This window comes from Colletes gigas, unplaced genomic scaffold, assembly GCF_013123115.1.
Source record: "Colletes gigas isolate AHSC1104 unplaced genomic scaffold, ASM1312311v1 Colletes_gigas_Sc00039, whole genome shotgun sequence".
NCBI lineage: Eukaryota > Metazoa > Arthropoda > Insecta > Hymenoptera > Colletidae > Colletes > Colletes gigas.
Genome location: NW_025106668.1, coordinates 1,550,069 through 1,569,836, shown reverse-complemented (window position 1 = coordinate 1,569,836; position 19,768 = coordinate 1,550,069). Strand labels below are relative to the sequence as shown.

Here is a 19,768-nt window from a genome sequence, read left to right as displayed (position 1 = left end):
ATTATTGGATCTCATTTTCTATTTATTAATATTTCTCTTATCGAAATTATTTACTAAAATATTTGGAACGAATATTTTATTTAACTCATTTGATAAGAGAAGATTATAATAACAGAATACAGGCAATTGCATTAAATAATTAATCGCTGAATATTGTTTAAACAATGGTTTATGTAGATATAAGTATCTTTTTTATTTAGTCATTACATTTATTGTAACTAACATGTTGGGTTCTACGAATTCTCAGATGTTCAAATTTCGCTTGGAGACTTGAAACACACAACATGATATTGTAGTTTTAGAATCTTAGAAATTTGAACATCGTTGTATAATACTTTTATAAAAAAATATTCTGTGTTCTAGTAACATTAGAATTTCCGGATTTTTAATTACATTAATAAATTCATCACTTTGTATTTATATGAATTTGAAAAATGTTGCTCATTCGTGTTGTAACGAATGGAATAGATTTTTCGAATTCATAGTGTAAATATTAAAGTTATAATGATCTTTGACCAGTTAAAATTAGTTACACAAAACTCGAGAATTAGTTTTCTTGTTCTAAAAAGGAATAAGCTATGCGAAGCTTTACATAATACATAGTATGTTATAAAAAGATATTTCTATAACTAAAATCATAATTTTTATAATGAGGAAACGAAATAATAGTCAATATCTTATGTCGTGTGTAAATATTAAAAAGTATTCTCTACTTTTGCATTTAGATTCGTTGCATTGTATTGCAAAGATACTGAGTTATAAATGATCGAGAAGTTGTGAAAATTTGTAATAGACTTAAGTATTGTGCGACAGTTCAGGCTGTTATTTATCTAGTCGATTACGAACATCAGCACTATCGTCGATAATTCAATCGTAACGTATTTATCGATGAAGCAGTGTCTTTTTAACTTCGATACAATTAGAAACTTGAGATCTTTTAATTTTTAATGTAACGAATGTGTTCAATCCGAAAAGTTTGTTATGTACCGTAATTTGTACCGTAATTTGAAATATTCGATAATATTTTTAGCTCGTTACTATATACTTCTATGAACAGAAATTTCTAGGAAACTATGCAAATTGAGGCGTTCTTAAATATTATTATATTTCTTCTTTGATGTAAAAAACACTCAGCTTTGGTTTCAAAGGATTTGTAAAAAGATAACAGAAACGTATTCACTTTTTCTTAGAGAATTATTGTATTCCTTTTGATGATGCTTTATATACTTTTTTTATAGTTGAAACTACGAAGTAATAAGTGTCATCAATTGTATTAATAATCGTAATGTTTCGTATTTTTAAATGTAGATCGGTTATGGTAGTACAGCCAATGGTAAAAACATTCGTGAAATTGAGCGGTAAAATTAATCGTTAGAATAGGTTTCGTTTCATTTAGAAGTTATACTTTGAACAATAGTAGCGATTAAATTAATATAACAATGTATGAAATCTCTATTTTCAACAATTTCTTTTATGGAACGAGGTTATGTAGACTGAATATTCCACTCGTTTACCTGCGAGTGCGAGACTGCCAGAATGCACCTTGTATTCTTGCTAAACGACGACAAAATATTTTGGCCAATCAAGATTATTTCTCAGATTACAAATCGTGACATAATATCTCTCATAAATACGTATAATTTAGTGTTTTTGCCTTTTGAAAGTATATATATTAGCATTTTTACCCCAAGTATATGCAATACTACCGAAGTTACCCGAATATGTCGTACTTGAGTACTCTACCCAACATACTCGGGTGCTGTTTCATGATATTAGATGATAAAAATGAATGCTGTATTAATAAACTATGAGATTTATTGATTATTCTCAAATAAATATTGCAGCATTACAAACAACATCGCTGAAACATTAAAAACGTAATCATTTGATTATACAAATATCGTATTGACGAACTAGTTCCTATCGTTAATTAATGATAATTTATTGTTTTACAAGAATAATGTATAACAGAACTACATAATTTGTATGTAGTTACACGAGTAACAATAGGAGTTCTAGATAAATGAAAATAATTACAAAAAGAAGTGAATACGTTTTAATAGTTAAATCTTATTTATGTTGTAATTTTTCATGTTGAAAATTTTAGGAAGTGTACAAGCATGGACTTATCAGAATACTACAAGTCCTTTGAAGAGATTGTTTGTTCAACAATTTCTTTTTTCTTTTTACATGTAAAGGAAGAATGCCTTAACCTGTATAAACTTTTTTATACTTAAACAATTAAAAATATCACGTAAGGTAAGTGTTGAACTGAAATTAGAATTCATCGCTTAATAAATGTACTAGATACACAATTGATAAGTAAATAAGTACAAATCAGATACATGAATATGAAACGGCGTGAATACTATTTTTCTAGGAAATATTCAATAAATCGGAAAAAGTATATATATTTAACGAAGTCAATACAAATATAGTATTATTTGGTTTATGAAGTTGATATGATTTTTGGCAATTATTACGATAATTTCAGTTTCTTATGATTTATTTCGTAAAATCTATGCATTTTAATTGATTGTGTAAATATTTAATGCTAGATTTTGATTCAAAGTACAACTTTTGTATTCCTTGTGTAACAAGTATGATACACATTGTCATTTTTACTATTTAGTTTTGTACGAAAACAAAATTGTATTTTACAATGCTTTAACAACACCGTTCAATTAATTACAATTTAATTATATCACCAGAGAGATTCAGGCATAAACGTTTATTTTCTAAGTTCGCTTAACAGTTCATTGTTAAATCATAAAATTTGTCTGCGACAAAGATTTGTATCAGGACAATAAATTTACATATATGCTTATAAAGCTAATTGTTCGTATTTTGTAAAAGTACACGCGAAAAATTTGTATTTCTATGACTAGACGAGCAACGTGCAATTTGTTCGCTTAAATATCATTACGGGAGCTACGCTTACGCGTCGATAGTTTCTTTTACGTGATTTGTTGTTTGCTATATACGTATATACAATTTAAGAATGAAGATTACAGGTCGTAAGTTTCTTTTCTATCATACAGTTTACGTGATAAGCGTGGCCGCAACCAAATATTGCAATTCCATTGTTACCTAACAGAACTGGTGTCTGAAGGGATAACGTGCAACAGGGACATGTCGCGTGTTTATTTTGAAAATGCATCCCCCAATGATGAGCTCCGCTTCCAAATATGTTTTTATTAATAGGTCTATCTAGATCATTTTCGAGAACTTCTACCAGTTGATCTCGAATCTGCAAAAAAAAAAAAGAAGCAAGGATAAGCAACGCGTGTATGTACTTTTTTGTATTTTTTATAATGTATCGTTTAACGTTTTCCGATCAAAGGATCGATTACCTTCGTGGAACATATTGTGCTGTATTCGGATGATCCGAGAGTGTTTTTATTGAAATTAACGACACGTTTCATTCCATGTTGATATAAGATTTTTGTAAATATAAGCGACTGAAATATACTGCAACAAATTATAAGTGATTTACAAAGCATGTGTATTTAGCGATTATTTCCTAATTTCATATTAACACGTTGAGTGTCATGCCTAGTCCCTATTATGACCCTGATTAAAATATTGGCTCTAGTCCTTTTGATATGGGGGCTAAAAGTAGAAATCTCGTGGTATCTAAATATAGTAAATTAATAGTGATGTTAAACAATGAAAAATTCGTTCGGCACTCAACGCGTTAAGGGCTGCAACAGGTAAAATCCTAAGAAAATTTTACCTTTTATCAATAGGAACATTTGGTATAATTTTTTCCAACTTCACTAATAGCGTCATAGCAACATCGGGTCCTTGCTTTTTCATAATTTCGTGTATCACATTGCTCCATTTTATTGATATTTCGTTGTTTCCATTCTTTATAGATTTACCGCAGAATAGACACTGCCCTTTCTCTATTTCTTTTACATACATTGCGACAAGGTTCCACTGTTTTTCATCCAATAAAGGCAACAGAATGGAAAGCACAATACTGTCTCTAATCTGAAGGCACTGTTGCAGTATATCGTTCATCGGTACACCGTGCTGTTCCACGTACATTGGTAAATATTCTCGCCACATGTAAGGTACTCTGTTACATAAATTTATACATTGCTCTTTATTTTCAACTACAAATCTTTTAAGAAAGGGTCTACCAATCCCTAGGAACTTTGGTTCGACTAATTCGTTTGTTGGGCATGGACTACCACAGGTACACCTACTGCAGGTTTGTGCATTTATATTAACAAAAGCTTTCATTATCTGTTTTATAATGTACTTATTCTCGGTCGATTGAATTAACTGTGTTCGAGTATTCTCTAACAGAGTACTGAAGTAATATAATTCTGCGCTTCTTACGATTTCGTACACGAAGCTTTTCAAATCTGTTAACGTTTCGTACGAATCTCTGATAACATTCATTCTCCAATTTATGCGTGACATTATTGTCTCTAATTCCCCTTCGTTCATAGATAGTCTAATATCTCGAATTAATGTGTATATAGCTTCCAAATCTGTTTGTATTCTTTGCATCGCACTTTTATTCGAATTCAATTCTTGTGTAGTCTCCGATAATTTCTCGTCATTACTTTCTACTTTATTTGTTGTATTGCAATTTCCATCTTCATCTTCCTTTATTTCATTGGTCGAATCAGTTGATAAACAAACCAACGCATCGGCCTCTATCGTTAATTCGGATTCACAAGGACTTCCGTTATTTTGCGAGGAACAATGAGACTTGTATTTAAAGTTTTCCTCTCGCAAGTCCGGATTTCCGGAATTAACGACAACGATACCCGAATCTAATTTCTTCGGGCTTATCTTAGAATTAGATTCCAATAGAAGCTTTAAAGGATGCAACAGCGTCGACAACTCGTCATCTTTAAGTACTTCAAGCTTGTTTTCGATATCACATATTTTGTTAATCTCATTACTCTTTATTAACGTCTTCAGTTGTACTTTATGCAAAAGACACGTCTCTAAGCATTCGTAGTATTTCTTCCTATTGTACAATTGTAATATTAGAGAATCTAAGAAACACAGAACTAAACAATGAAATTCTCCGTTGGAAGTCATCAAATATATTCTGTTTTCTATAGTCTCTGCCATACTTATATTCGAAAATTCGTTGTTCCAAAGTACTACTGTTGCGGTCACAGGATCAACTATGTACAGACCATTAGAAGTATACCAAAATAAATATTTCTCCGCTACGACAAACAAATGTGAAAAGATAACGGATTGCGGAGCCCAAGTTTCCTCCATTTGCTTCTGATAAGAGGATTTCCTAATATTCGGTCTGCATATGGTTACTGGTGGAATAGCTAGTGCTTTTTTAAACTGATGAGTTTTAATAACAAGTCCATTTGCAGACACTTCCCAAAGTCTAGAACCTGGACGAGCACAAAAAATTTGAGGGAAATTTTCTACTTGTACGCTGCTAATACCCTCGGGAATTAAATTAAAGGAACGCTTTCTATTGATTTTCTCTTCCTTTTGGTTAATTATGGTACTTTTAGTATTTGTAAGGTACGTTTTATAGAAACAAGCGCCGTATTCTCCGTTACGTGTTTTATTCCCTATTTGTTTGTATTGTTCTTGTACCGTATCGCATATATAACAACGAGTTAAGGTCGACACTAACAATAAAGGTGAAGAGAAACTAAGTTGCACAATGGCCGAATCCAAATTCATTAATGTACAGGCTGGTGCTTGAAACATGCCGTTTACCTGAAACGTTATACTTTGTTTCTAATATAATTTATTTGTCAGCATTTATAGTAATTCTCCATTTATATAGGATGCCCTTCATTTTTTCGTTTATACTGCGGCAGCGTGTTCTACAAATAAAAATAATATATCTAGGAAGCCAGGAGACTGGTCTCCTTGCATCCTCTTAACAAATTCGTTCAATAATAAGGAATGGCATTATCACATTTTTCATAGTTGTTACAACTTCTTAACAATGCATTTATACACGTTTTGCTATATCACATTTTAGTTTTATTATTACTTGTAGAACACCACAGTGCCAAAGTATGGGCAGAAAAATGCAGGACATGCGAATGGAACCAATTGAAAAAGCAAAGACAAAGACTTACAGTGAAAATGGATAATGTCATAATGGAAACTTTGCCATTCCAATCTCCAATATATATTTCAGAACTATTATCATTCCAACAAAGGCAGTTAATTTGTTCGTTTTTATGTTCCATTGAAGTGGCTATCAATTTTGGCGTAGGTTTCAAAGCTACCAAACAAACCACCCTACGTATTGTTGCCAGTGCAATTATCTTTTCATCAGGTGATATGAGAACATGAGAAACTGCTCCTTCCTATTATCATAAAAGTCATTGTTAATAAATGTTTTTGGAGCAAAATTAGTATTAAATTGATACAAATTAGTCATTTTGTTACTGTAAAAAATTAAAAAAAGTTTACGTACCGATAAAGGTATTAGTTGTAAAAATGAGCATTTTTTCTTTGAAAACAGGTAAATACTGCCACTGGTTGAACCCAGTATAATGTAATTGGGAGATGTATTGAAACATGTGTACTGTAAAATAATGAAAAAACTTAATAATTAATTAGCATGGCAATCAAACTGTAGACATTTAAATCAACATTGATTAATTCTACAAGCAACAGTATACAGTCACTGTAATAATAATAAATTATTATTTAACAACTAGATTCACGTTGCACGTATTCTCTGGATTATATGGGTGTAATGTAAGGACAACAGAACGACAGAAGATTAATCAATAAAAATATTGTAAATATTGACAAATGAATATCGTATCGTTTTATTTACCATTATTAAATACGAATAATTTCGTTGTTTAAAACAAATACCTTGATTCGTTGGGTCGAATTGATAGGTTTATAAAGAAGAGAATTTATTTCTTCGTATTCTGACAAAACGTAAGGAAACTCCTGCATAGTTTGCATAAATCCCGCTCGTTATAAGAGAACGCAAATGTTAAAATTAATATGCACGGAGAAAGGTTAACCGACATAAACTCTGCTAAATTTTGACATTTAAATACACAGAATACCATACAGTCATAGAGTATCAGTGTCACTAGATGGTAGACCGGTGTCCAGAGGAAACTCCTCGGGGAGCTTCGGGAATTTGAGAAAGAAGGCGAATGAGAGTTTTCCAAGAATGTGTATTAATTGCATAGTTTCATTTGGAGTTGTGAACGATAAGAACTTTTCATTCTTAGTTCCGCGAATTAACGAGGTTTCCAAAACGAAGTTCAACCTTCCTTTTTGAAATACAAACTTCGTGAAACATAGGAGCTCTCTCCTCTCTCCTCCCCAATTGGCAAACGTTAGTTCGTACAGTGTCCTGCGAGGGGTCGTCATTCGTGGTCTGAAAGTGGTAGTAGTAAGACGTATCAAGACGTGTCGGCGTTTCACGATTAACGAGGTGCATATTTCGAATCTGTTGCATCGTTATTACTACTCGCGTTTAATTTCTATCGATGCTTTTGCATAATATTAATACATTTTTTATTACAAATTCAATCAACATCGTGATAAATATTGAATCGGTTTCGTACTCCTCTGACATTCGACCGGCATTTCTCTGAATTTAATTACGACCTCTTGTAATACAGTTTGAATTTAATTATTATTTGATTATAATAATCGTTTATGTACTTTAGTGCATTGTTATTTTGTTTCTGTTACAGTCTCTTAATGGAATTCGTTTTCGATATACATGCTTCGTGAGACAGCGGAGCTTCCCCCCTCCCCCCCAATTCACGAGACGTGTTCAGACATGTCTCGACATGTCAAGACGTGTTAGCGTTTCGCGACCAACGACGTACGTATGTATTTCCAACCTTCTCATGTTTCCTCATTATTACTACACGCATTTACTCTCTAACGGTAGAATTAATACATTTCTATTACAAATTGAGTCGGAATTGTGACAAAAATTGAATCATATTTCGCACATTTTCTTCGATATCTAATCGGCGTCGAATCATTATATCATTCTAAACGAAATTACGTATCTTGTACATCAATTATTGCTTAATTATGATTAGATGTGTTTACTGTAATGTATTTGATTTTAATTTGTCCTTTATTTCTGTAGCAGTCTCTGATTGGAATTCGAATTGAGATCCGGGTCATTATTATTTAGTATGCCATTAATTGTATAACTTGCAACAGTATAATATAATTATTTAATAATTAATTACATAGCAAATAATATGAGCTAATGGCTGCGACCTTCCGCGTATAGTCTTCAGGAATTATTCTATTACTCGTAACAATCGACAAAAATATTTCATTGCGTGTGAAGTTTCCACAAAAATTCAGATACACTCGTCGAATACAGATCGATTTAGGTTTAGATCACTTTCAAATAAGTAACTCTCGGCATACTTAGTTTTATTTTTCACCGTGTGCGGCGTTGAATTCTTACTCCATATTAAATCAATAACGTTGAAATGGCAAGGAGGTTTTCTACAGTTCCCAGAGCTTTGAATAAAAGCACAGACGAGGTATACGAGTAAGTAGACCTTCTACTACAGACGAGGTATACGTATACGATACGTCAACGATAGATGGCGCTTATTTGTCGACCTTTGTAGGGATATTGGCGCCACAAGCGCGAATTCCCCTAGACCCGCGTCTAGTTATCGCTCCGATGAGGTTGGCATCTCCGACCTCGGGGAAAAAGAGGTAGAGAGGAGGAGAGGCTGACCGACTAACCACCAGTGATGTCAGATTGAGCACCGGGTGCACTACTCACGCTATGCCAGATCACGCGTACGTGAGCTCGTGGAGTTTCGGAGAGTCGACAAAGGCAAACTGACACATGCCCCCTTTCTCGATTCTCCGAAGCTGCCAGCCTCTCCCAGCCTCTGTTGGCCTCTCCTGACCTCCGCTTATACTTCTGACGACGTATAACAATGACGACTGACTTCTGCCAACCTCCGCTGGCCTCTGCTGACCACTGCTGACCACCACCGATGCTTCCGACAACGTGTGACGATTACTACATGTTACTGCTTGCCCCTGCTGGTCTCTGCTTACCTCCGCTGGCCTCTGCTGACCACTGCTGACCACCACCGATGCTTCCGACAACGTGTGACGATTACTACATGTTACTGCTTGCCCCTGCTGGTCTCTGCTTGCCCCCGCATGCCTCTGCTGTCCCCTGCTGACCTCTGCTGACCCCTGCTGACCACTGCTGACCTCTGCTGACCACTGCTGACCACTGCTGACCCTTGTTAAAAACTTCTGCCATGATATATATGTATTAAAACATTGTATAATGTAAATCTATGGCAATAAATGATATAATTACAAAGAATTCTATGTGTTCTCATCATATTTTACCTTTCTTTTCCTCTCCAAATCATTACCTTAGTTATAAGACTCCCTGAAACTCCTTGGTTTCCCCGAACCCACTAGGAAGTCCTGAAACTCAGAACTTTGCTAAAAATTCAGGGTTTCCAAGAATTTTCGGCGTTTCCAAGAAATTCCAGGACTTTCCAATTGTTTCAGGGCTTTCCAGCTGTTCCAGGACTTTCTCGTTGTTTCAGGACTTTCCAGCTGTTTCAGGGCTTTCCAGCGGTTTCAGGATATTCTCGTTGTTTCAGGGCTTTTTCGTTGTCCCCGGGCTTTCCAGCTGTTTCAGGACTTTCCAGCTGTTTCAGGACTTTCCAATTGTTTCAGGACTTCCGAGTTGTTTCAGGACTTTTTGTTAAAGTTAATTTTTGATTTTGGCAGCAAGTACGAGAGCTGGACACTTTGGGAATCCAATTTTAACCGGAAAAACGGTCTCTTAAAACTAAGGCAATGATTTGGAGAGGAAAAGAAAGGTAAAAATGATGAGAACACATAGAATTCTGTTAAATTATATCATTTATTGCCATAGATTTACATTATACGAGGCTTGAATACTTATACATCATGTCAGAAGTTGATAACAAAGGTCAGCAGTGATCAGTAGTGGTCAGCAGGGGTCAGCAGGGGACAGCAGTGACCTGCAGGGGACAGCAGAGGCATTGCAGGGGCAAGCAGAGACCAGCAGGGGCAAGCAGTAACATGTAGTAATCGTCACACGTTGTCGGAAGCATCGGTGGTGGTCAGCAGTGGTCAGCAGAGGCCAGCGGAGGTTGGCAGAAGTCAGTCGTAATTGTTATACGTCGTCAGAAATATAAGCGGAGGTCAGGAGAGGCCAACAGAGGCTGGGAGAGGCTGACAGTAACCAGTAGTAATCGTTATACGTTGTTGGAAGTATCAGGTGTGGTCAGCAGAGGTTAGCAGAAGCCAGCAGAGGCTGCTAGAGGCTGGCAGTAGCCAGCAGTAATGGTTATACGTTGCCAGATGTATCAGAAGTGATATCTGAAATGATATACATATGTACGCTCATATACAGGGTGAGGCATTTTAAACAGGTCACCTGAATAACTCGCTTGTTTTTGAAGATAGGAGAAAATGCATTAGACCAAACTTATTTGGTATCGGGGGGCTCATAATCTGGTATTACCAATTTTTTTGTAGGTGGAGGCGTCAAGGAGATATGAAGGTCAACTTTGTTTTTTTAAATGGAACAGTATATTTTATTACTTACATTCTGATAGAGTGTTTCAAGGCGAATACAATGACCTATTATTAAGGTCATTCAAGGTCACCCAAAGTCAACTGCAATAGAAAATAAATTGTGTCAAAGCACTCTTCGAACACTTGGATACTTTGATACTGCTATTACAAGTGTTCAAAATGGCGACCTTGAACATGGATACATAGTCTAAATCGTTGCAATACTGATGACACTGCCTGGCAAATTTCATTTGTATCTATTACAGAGCAAGCTCTTCTTATACGTTCTTGCATGTCAAGTTTGGTAGTTGGTTTTTCGCGGTACACTTCTGCCTTTAATTTTCCCCACAAATAAAAATCGAGAGGTGTCAGGTCTGGGGATCGTGCCGGCCATTTGTTACTTCCTGATCGACCTACCCAAGAATCTCCAAATTTTCTATTTAGAAATTCTGTAACATTGCGTGCTGAATGAGCAGGGCATCCGTCTTGCTGGAACCACATGGATTGTCGTATGTCCAGTGAAGTGTCTTCTAACAATTCTGGCAAAACGTCTTCTAAGATTCTCAGGTACTTACTACTATTTAGCGTGCCATCAATAAAATATGGACCAATTATTTTATTATGAAGAAGACCGCACCAGACGTTTACAGACCAAGGTCTCTGTTTGTCGACTTCTCTCAACCATCGTGGATTATCTACCGACCAGTAGTGCATGTTGTGACGGTTAATTGCTCCATGGTTTGTAAATGTGGCCTCATCGGTAAATAACAATTTACTCAAGAACATTTCATCGTCTTGTAGTTTTTGTAAGCCCCATTCACAAAATTGTAAACGTTTTGTATAATCATTTTCAGTTAATTGTTGATGAAGTGATATGTGGAACGGATGAAATTTGTTAATGTGTAATATTCGTAAAATACTTCGTTGACTGATGCCACTTTCGCGTTCCAGTTGTCTTGTACTAACATGTGGATCTTGTATTACAGCTGCTACAATATTTATCGAGTTTCCATCATCAGTTGCTCGTTTGGCAAGATTACGTGTTTTGTTATCCACAGTTCCAGTTTCTTGGAACTTTTTTATAATGTTTGTAAAGACAGAAAGTGAAGGTCTATTATTACGATCGGGAAATCTTTCACTATACACACGTACCGCTTCCCTCATAATTCTATGACATTCACCATAAATAAGAACCATTTCTACTTTCTCTGCTATCGTGTAACGCATTTTAGAAAACTAAACACTTAGACTGAATAAATGTTACGAAGCTGTGCTCTAGTCGGTAGTAAAATTACCAATAATGTTTGAGGATACGGATAAGCGTACAATGTGATTGAATGTTTGTTTATCTTTTGTGACCCGTGTCACGCAATACACACACGTGATACACAAGTATTCGAAATGTACTCTGACACAATTTATTTTCTATTGCAGTTGACTTTGGGTGACCTTGAATGACCTTAATAATAGGTCATTGTATTCGCCTTGAAACACTCTATCAGAATGTAAGTAATAAAATATACTGTTCCATTTAAAAAAACAAAGTTGACCTTCATATCTCCTTGACGCCTCCACCTACAAAAAAATTGGTAATACCAGATTATGAGCCCCCCGATACCAAATAAGTTTGGTCTAATGCATTTTCTCCTATCTTCAAAAACAAGCGAGTTATTCAGGTGACCTGTTTAAAATGCCTCACCCTGTATAGGAATAATAAAAATGAATTTATTTTTGTTCAATAATTGAAATATGATCCGGGGGTCTTAAAACGTGTATTTCCGTAAGAAAAATTTCACAAAATTTTTTTCATTATAGTATCTTGCTTATGTTCGTCTACATACATAGGTCGGGAAATAAAAAATACCTGGCCAGTCGAGACTTGGAATCGTATGCCGTCGACGTGTGGTCGAATTTCAGTTGTTCAAGTGCGAGAAGGCAAATGAGCCTTCCTCTCTCGACTCCCGCGAGACGGTCCGAAATTACTTCGGGCAGCTTCGGAGAATCGAGAAAGGGTGCATGTGTCAGTTTGCCTTTGTCGACTCTCCGTAACTCCACGAGCTCACGTAAGTACGCGTGATCTGGCATAGTGTGAGTAGTGCACCCGGTGCTCAATCTGGCATCACTGCCTACACCTTGTAGGATCATGGCCTGGTGAAGAACTAGGCGGCGGCCTACAACCGCCGGGAAACAGGAAGCTGGGTGGAAAAACACCCGCCGTGCGTATCAGCAAAGAACTTTATTATAATACGTGCACCACGGATGTAGACACGGGAAGTTCCCCACGGCGGCCAATCCGCCGCGATTCTTCCAATACCAATCTCTGTTTTCGATTGCCTTGCTCGCGTCTCTGCAGAACAAAAACCGACCCCCAAATTTCGGGGGAACACCCATGCGTCGACTTCTTCTCCCTCGCCTTTGAAAAGAGTTTCCTTCAACGAATCGAAGAAAAACTTTCTAGAATCTTTTTAGAAATAACCTACAGTCCTCCGCTGACTTGAAGTTTCGCGGAAGGAATTGCGGGAGAAGTAGAATGGATACACGTATTCCCAGGCACACATTGATCTCAGGGAGGACATTGATCTCGAGGAAACGAGATAGATAAATGGGCGGTCCGACTCCCTTTGCCATCCCGCGAGACTCGAAGTCAGCGGATCACCGTACATACATATATCAAACCTTGAAACGAGTACATGAAACATTGGAATTCGTTCGGTTGTTTAGACTAATCTCAATCGTCGAATAAAAGAGACGAGGTGTTGCGATTACGTGTAGTACGTGGAATGTTTTTATTCTACGTGTATGCACAATTGTGTTATATACATATATTATGCGTATTGTCGTCTATGCACGATATATAAATACAGCGTTTAAATACATTATCGACAAGTGTAGGCCGCAGAGTCCGGCTAGCAGACTAACAGGCGCTTTTCACGGGCTTCAACACGTTCTCCGTGAACTGACCGACGATGTTACCCCTCGGATGGTAACACGCCACCACCACGCAGCTTCCGTCCCTTTTGGCTATCGCTATACCCATCTCGGTGGTGTTCTTCCAGACGATTTGCGTAAAGTGACCTGATAAAGCAGAAACAAACAATTACTTATCGACGAACGCGATAAATTCATGGTAATTTCGTTTCACGCGGAGGGTGCACGTGCACGTTCTATAAACCACGGAAGGATGATCGATAGCATTTATGGGCAAAAAAAGTGGATCTCGCTTATTTATTGCGACCATCAACGATATCCGTGCTGCTTCTTGCATCGATATGAAACTTGTATCTTATTTCCAGTGACATTAAGCTCCAAGCTGAATAGCGTATCAGGAAGTAATTAGAAAATGATCCGTGTCATATATTTATTTACTAGGAAAAATACGTGACGAAGATCGATCGCTAAATTATAACATTTCAACGATTCGGTTTCGTAATATTTTTACGGAGATTAATGACAAGTCTAGCAGCAGTTTTTTACGTACATGTATTCAAGACCTTTGGCTCCGTTCCGAACTTGTGGTCCTTCTTTTCGGAATACCACTTTGCGACCACCTCCCGCGCCGGTACGATCAATTTCGGATCGGAACAATGCATCGAGTAGATGTTCTCACCGTATGGGGACGACGACTGCGGGATCAGCTTGTTCGTGTTCAGCAACGTGTTCGCCCACGCCTGTTGACAGTTGAAAAAAATTCGTAATCGAGCGTTACTCTTTGCGACGCCGTGGTCCGGTCAATCTCATTCCAACCAAGTTATGCTCTCGCGCACGATTTACAGTGAATAACGATTATTAATCCTGTATAGTAAATCCTGGACACGGTGTTCGTTAACTTTTTGCAGTTTGGAAGTAAACCTTGACTCGTTTAGTAATCGTGTTCGAGTCCGGAGTAATATGTTTGGAAACTGTTCCATAACATGTGTCGTTTAACCCCTTGCCTTACGATTTAATATCCAACTGTGTGTGCCAAAAGCAACATCAAGGTTTGGCCCGGTAGACTTATCGAGTCTCTGAGACCGTCATTGTAAGCTAAGGGGTTGATCCAATCAAATTCTAGTAATATTTTTCTGCGCAGGAATAAACAAAGACTTCGTGAAAAGAAAATAGTTGAATTCTCTCGACGATCTTTGGTATTCTGCTCGAGCTTCCAAATAGTCCGGAAATGCAATCGCGTTTCCCTGATATTTTAATTATCAGAGTTCGAATTTACCTTGGCAGCAGCCGTTAGATCGGCGCTTAGCCTCAAATCAGGAACACGATGTTTCCTCCTGTACTCGTTGTGCACGAGCAACGCTTCCTGTTGCCAGCCCTGTTCGTCCAGCGCGTATCGCGGTAAAAAGGTGATCTTTCTAGAGGGGCTCGAACCACCGGCCGGAAGTACGTTCTCCGTGAAGCTCCCGAGGAAGTTTCCGGCTGGATTGTAGTTACAAACCACGTAAACTTCGCCGTTTCGGTTCCGCGCCATTCCGACGCCCAACTCGGTGCTGTCTTTCCACACGACTTGGGTGAAGTGGCCAGTCTTCAACGTGGTGGGCTCCTTTCCGTACTGATGTTGAGCTTCCTCGGCATACCTACAGAGATATGCACACGTATGAAGCAGAATATCGCATAGAATGACTGTCGTTTCTGAAAAAGAAACGATTGTGAATTTGAGGGTGGCTCACCATTCGTTCACAGGCTCATCGCCACTGACGATGGTCTTCGGGTTGGAGCTCCACATGCAGTATAGATTCTCACCGTAGTCTATGTTCGCCCTGTGCTCTAACCTACCCCTAGTCGCCAGTATGTTGGCCCAGTCCTGACTCGTCTTACATAACTGAAAATAATTCGATTCATCAGCGAAAGTAAGAAATTAAGAATGTAAAATTTGCTGAATGTTAACACGCCGACTGTCAAGTTTTATTACTTAGAATCGCGACCACGACTACCAATGTACTCGATGAGATTTTTACAGCAATGTGTTTTGCTACATTTGTGGCGCAGCTACGGTTTCCAGTGTCGAACAAACTTTTTATATATGCGATATTCGTTTCACATCCGGCGGATTATTGAGTCAGTGTGTTAAGTGACCGTAAGCTGTTTGAGTAACAAAAATATTTTAATATCGTACTAATACCAGAGATAAACAAGTACGATCGATGGCGAGCACCGGCGAAATCCATCGTCGTCTTCTGACAGAAATATAGAGTTTATGTATTTATGCTAGTATCGAAAATGTAAGATACAATAATTTTAATCTGTTGTATTTTCTTAGAGGAATAACGCGCGCATTTTGCGTGGTTTGCCGCGTATTTTAATTATTGGTCGCGACGCCGGTCACCGGTGGGCCCCACGGCGCTGTAGCCAAGTCGAGTGCCGGCCACCGGTGACCCCCACGACGGTCAACGTGTTAATTGCCGACAGTATGACTTACTTTTTGTCGTATAATATTAGAATAAGGTAGTCACCTGTTTGCTGAGACGCAGAGGTGGCACGCCATGCCTCGAGCGGTAGAAATTGTGCGTTTCGAGGCAAACGTTGATGAATTCCTTCGGAGGGCCCAATCTGCGCACAGACGGTTTACGTGTGTCAGTCTTTGTTATCTACAACACACAGAGAGAATGTCGCGTAATAGATAATTTTCCAACAATAGTCACAGAACCGCGGGTATTGCTCGAAGAGAAAATCGGGGAAAGCCAATAAGACCCATCGTTCTACCGCTCATTTCTCATGCATATAGAGCAGCGATTCTTAACTACTATGCCGCGGCACGCTATCATACCGTGAAAACGGCTCGTAACATCCAGCAACAGCCGTAATATCTCTTATTTTCTATAACTCCAAATCCCATCGCTGCAACTGTTCAACGTTAACAAGCTGGATTTGTATATATCATTCTACGGAACAATTACACGATCGATTCGACGTTTCACTGTTCAGGAAGAATGATACTGATCTCCATAATAAAAAAAAAACACATAAAGAACGTGATAGGCAATTTTTGAAAAATTAATTATGCAAAGTATACGACAGTCCCTTTGCTAACGAGAAATAATCTTTTTAGCGGTTACTAATAACGAGTCCTGTATAAAAAGATTCTCTTTTATTTGCGATTTGTGCACTTCCAGCTAAGACAAATATATTTAATAAAAACATCATCGTAACGCTCTAAGTATATTTGATCGTAAGAACGTTTTCTCCAAAGTCTTTCCATTCTTGAAAATCTCCTACTTTTCCTTTTTCGTACGTAAAATGAAAATAATTCTAAAAAGTTCGTTGCTCTCTATTCTCCAATGTCTTAGTTTCGAGCGTGCGCGTCACGGTCAGAACTAAATCACGCGACAAGCGCTCGGTAGCCAGCAATAAAGTCTCTGACGTCCTTAATAACCTAGATGCGGAATAGTCAATGAGCGAACTGACTGGCAGAAACGATTTCCCATCATTCTATCGCGACGGGTTCGTTTCCAGCGCAAACAGCCAGGCAGGACTTCTTCGTCGCGAGGACCTCCTTTTTTCCGACGACGGTTCCGTGGGATTCTCAGTTTCCCGTTCGAGGTTCTGACAGAACAGTGCCAACTTCAGGTATTTTTGTCGTCGAAGCAGCCATCGATCGCACGCGTATTTTTAATTTCCGTGCAAATGTCAGGCGACATTGGGCGCTCGACTGTCGATGGCAAGGCGCCGGTGGGTACGAACGCTGCTAATAATTATCGATAACGTGTTGGTACTTATCGATGGACCGATAATATCGTTCGAATATCGATAAAGATTACTAAAAGAGAACGTAACGCGTAACGGTGGATTTGAATATTACGAAAGTACTGTTCGAAAGAGACTAGTTCAAAATTCTATTCTAGATTTCAGGTCTCCTTTTTATAAGCGGTTTTTAGATCAGTTTTAGGCCATATGCGTAAAAAAATTAACCCGAATTGAGAATATACACGAACGAAAACGTCGAATCGTAAATAAGGTTGTAAGGAAGACGCGCGTTTTATACGACTATATTTATAATTCTTTCTCTCGTCCGGTAGCGTTCGATTGTCGTAAACGCGGGCGTGTTGCGCGCGAGTAGAAAGAATAAATAGAAAACGAAACGGGCGCGGGCTCGCGTTGAGAAAAATCGGCACGGGAGCACGCGAGGCTGACTCTCCGTGGCCGATTAGTCATCGTTGCGAGAGTAACGATTTCCCGAGGCGGTGCACGACCGCTCAGACGTGTCTCTCAAAAAGGGAACGATCCTGAGTCATCGACAGATGGCAACGTACCTTCATGTCGCTCGACTCGTTCCTAGGTAAACGTCTTTCAGAGGCGTCACGTGCCACCGCGAAACGCACGATAATGACTTACGCGCTCTGGACTCGCAACCCTTTAAATGGCGAACAGTTACGACGCTCGTTTCTGGAGCGTTTTTTTTCTACGACGGCTGCGCGACCTATTAAAATCCTTCGTTTCTTCGCGTTTCCCCAAAGCAGCAATTTTTAGGATAATAGAACCTATCGTAGCTTATCGATTCTCCATTTTCGTAATCGCTTTGGAAGACTACGAGCATTTTCTCTGTTAACTGCAAACAGTTCGTTTTTTAACATTGGTCGAGAAGAGGAATTTTTTATATCAGAATCTATCGAGGCTATATAAAAATATAGAAACCATCGAAGTCTACAATTTTGGTAAAAACTGCCTTAAGATACGAATGTTTCTTCTTTTCGATCTCGACTCATTTCGAATAAATTTTACTTGAATTGCAGACGAGCTTTCACAATATACAATCGTACGTTTGCAGAAAGATAATAATAATGAAAAATCTGAAAACTTTAAGGGTTGTTTTAAGCTGCTACGAAAATAGAAACGTGTCAACCAATTTACCTTGTTATGGAAGTCAACGCTGCTAATACGGATTTTTAAATTTGATTAAGCGAAAAATCACCTAAAATACGTTTCCCTACGGTCGTTTCGTGTGAACAAGCCCGTATGTCTCTGCGTTTAATTTTCACCGTGTACAACTCGCGACGCTAAAAAACTAAACTCGGCTCGATTTCGTGATACAGGAACAGCGACGATCGGAACGTCATGACAACGCGATTTTTAATTTCCGCGGTGACAAAACGTCGTGAGATTCAATGTCACGGCGACACGAGTCGTGACTTTGCGCCACGTGAAAACGAGCCTTTAGGAGTGCACGTACTAGCGCAGGAAAGGAGGCATCTAACTTTCAGATATTAACCGATGATACTCTCGGTTCGTGCAGAGATTTCTCTAGAACCGACGAGAGATTAACTGACATGTAGACTTCAACTAACTTGTACACGAAGCATTCTAAGGTCTTAATTAAGAACAGAGGGGTCAATGACACAGGTAGAAGAGTTGAGAAATGTTTTTAAGCGACCATCGGATGACTAATGCCAAGAAGAAAATGGTCAGGATAAATGTACAGTTATTCGATGGCGATTTATGGAACGATTTAAATAAAAAGATGCATCATCTTATTTCTTGACCCTTCCTCTATAATTGCTATCTTTAAACCAATGCAATATTCAAAACAACGTTTACAAAATATCAACTCTTAATTCGGTAAACTCGGAAATTCCAATTTGCAAATATTATTTTTCCTTTTCGTTTCCGTGGTCGTTTTACCTTTCAGAAACATACGCATTACGCAACGACGATGGCAAATGAATGGCACGTGGTGAAATTTCACTGGCACGCGGAAAATTATGTAACAAATATTTACTTTATTAAAAATTCATCTGAATTTATTTCGAACTGAACACGCTTTCGCGACCACGTGATATAACTGATCGGCGAACGCTCGCAGTCACGATCATGAATTAATAATACATACGATTTTTCGTTCATTACGAACAAACAAAGACATTTTCTAACGCATGAAAATTTCGGGGAAACATTTCTGGCTACACAGTAGATTTTCGGTAAAGAATTTTTTTCTCAAAAGTACGTAGGATTTCGGGGGTATCAGTATTCACCAACAATGATCGTAAATGACCCCCGTAACCATAAATAATTTTACAAGAATGATTTGATACTTTTCAATCTCGCCGAAAAATTTGTCCACATTTCTGAATTTTTTCCTCGAAAGTGCGTAAGATTTCGGGGGTATACGTATTCACCAAAAATGGTTGTAATTTGCCCCTGAAAATAAAGATAATTTTTTTAAAACGATTTGAAATGTTTCAATTTTGTCGAAAAATTTATCCACTTATTGAATTTTTTTCTC

At 38.0% G+C, this 19,768-nt stretch overlaps 2 protein-coding genes across 10 annotated transcripts in view; both read right to left on the bottom strand.

Moving 5' to 3' along the window:
* Positions 1-2,565: 2,565 nt before the first annotated feature.
* LOC122402737 (Hermansky-Pudlak syndrome 5 protein) lies at positions 2,566-7,039 on the bottom strand. 2 transcript variants are annotated; one of them, XM_043405760.1, is made up of 6 exons: positions 6,847-7,039; positions 6,437-6,547; positions 6,093-6,326; positions 3,737-5,721; positions 3,354-3,471; positions 2,566-3,250 (listed from the first exon to the last, which is right to left on the bottom strand). In XM_043405760.1, exons 1-6 carry the CDS (start codon positions 6,940-6,942, stop codon positions 2,996-2,998), a joined length of 2,799 nt encoding a protein of 932 aa, XP_043261695.1. In that variant the 5' UTR covers positions 6,943-7,039; the 3' UTR covers positions 2,566-2,995. The 2 variants fall into 2 exon arrangements, with proteins under 2 accessions (XP_043261695.1, XP_043261696.1); XM_043405761.1 differs by lacking the exons at positions 6,437-6,547; positions 6,847-7,039 and having other exon boundaries at positions 3,737-5,734; positions 6,093-6,222.
* A 6,265-nt stretch (positions 7,040-13,304) lies between these two features.
* Positions 13,305-19,768, bottom strand: part of LOC122402746 (repressed by EFG1 protein 1-like) — an 87,806-nt gene continuing 81,342 nt past the window's right edge. For 7 of the 8 annotated variants that reach the window (XM_043405785.1, XM_043405783.1, XM_043405784.1 and 4 more), the window contains 5 exons: positions 16,005-16,139; positions 15,222-15,373; positions 14,768-15,128; positions 14,042-14,231; positions 13,306-13,638 (listed from right to left, as the gene is read on the bottom strand). In XM_043405785.1, coding sequence (XP_043261720.1) covers positions 13,478-13,638; positions 14,042-14,231; positions 14,768-15,128; positions 15,222-15,373; positions 16,005-16,139 — 999 coding nt within the window. In that variant the 3' untranslated portion in view covers positions 13,306-13,477. Of the gene's footprint in view, positions 13,639-14,041; positions 14,232-14,767; positions 15,129-15,221; positions 15,374-16,004; positions 16,140-19,768 lie in introns of all 8 variants that reach the window. The other variant, XM_043405782.1, reaches the window with a different exon arrangement.

Coding starts and splice junctions, on each gene's coding strand:
- LOC122402737 (XM_043405760.1), bottom strand. CDS start 6,942: ATGCAAACTATGCAGGAGTTTCCTTACGTTTTGTCAGAATACGAAGAA. Junction 6,327..6,436: donor TACAACTAATACCTTTATCG/GTACGTAAACTT, acceptor TTATGATAATAG/GAAGGAGCAGTTTCTCATGT. Junction 5,722..6,092: donor TGACATTATCCATTTTCACT/GTAAGTCTTTGT, acceptor ATAACGTTTCAG/GTAAACGGCATGTTTCAAGC.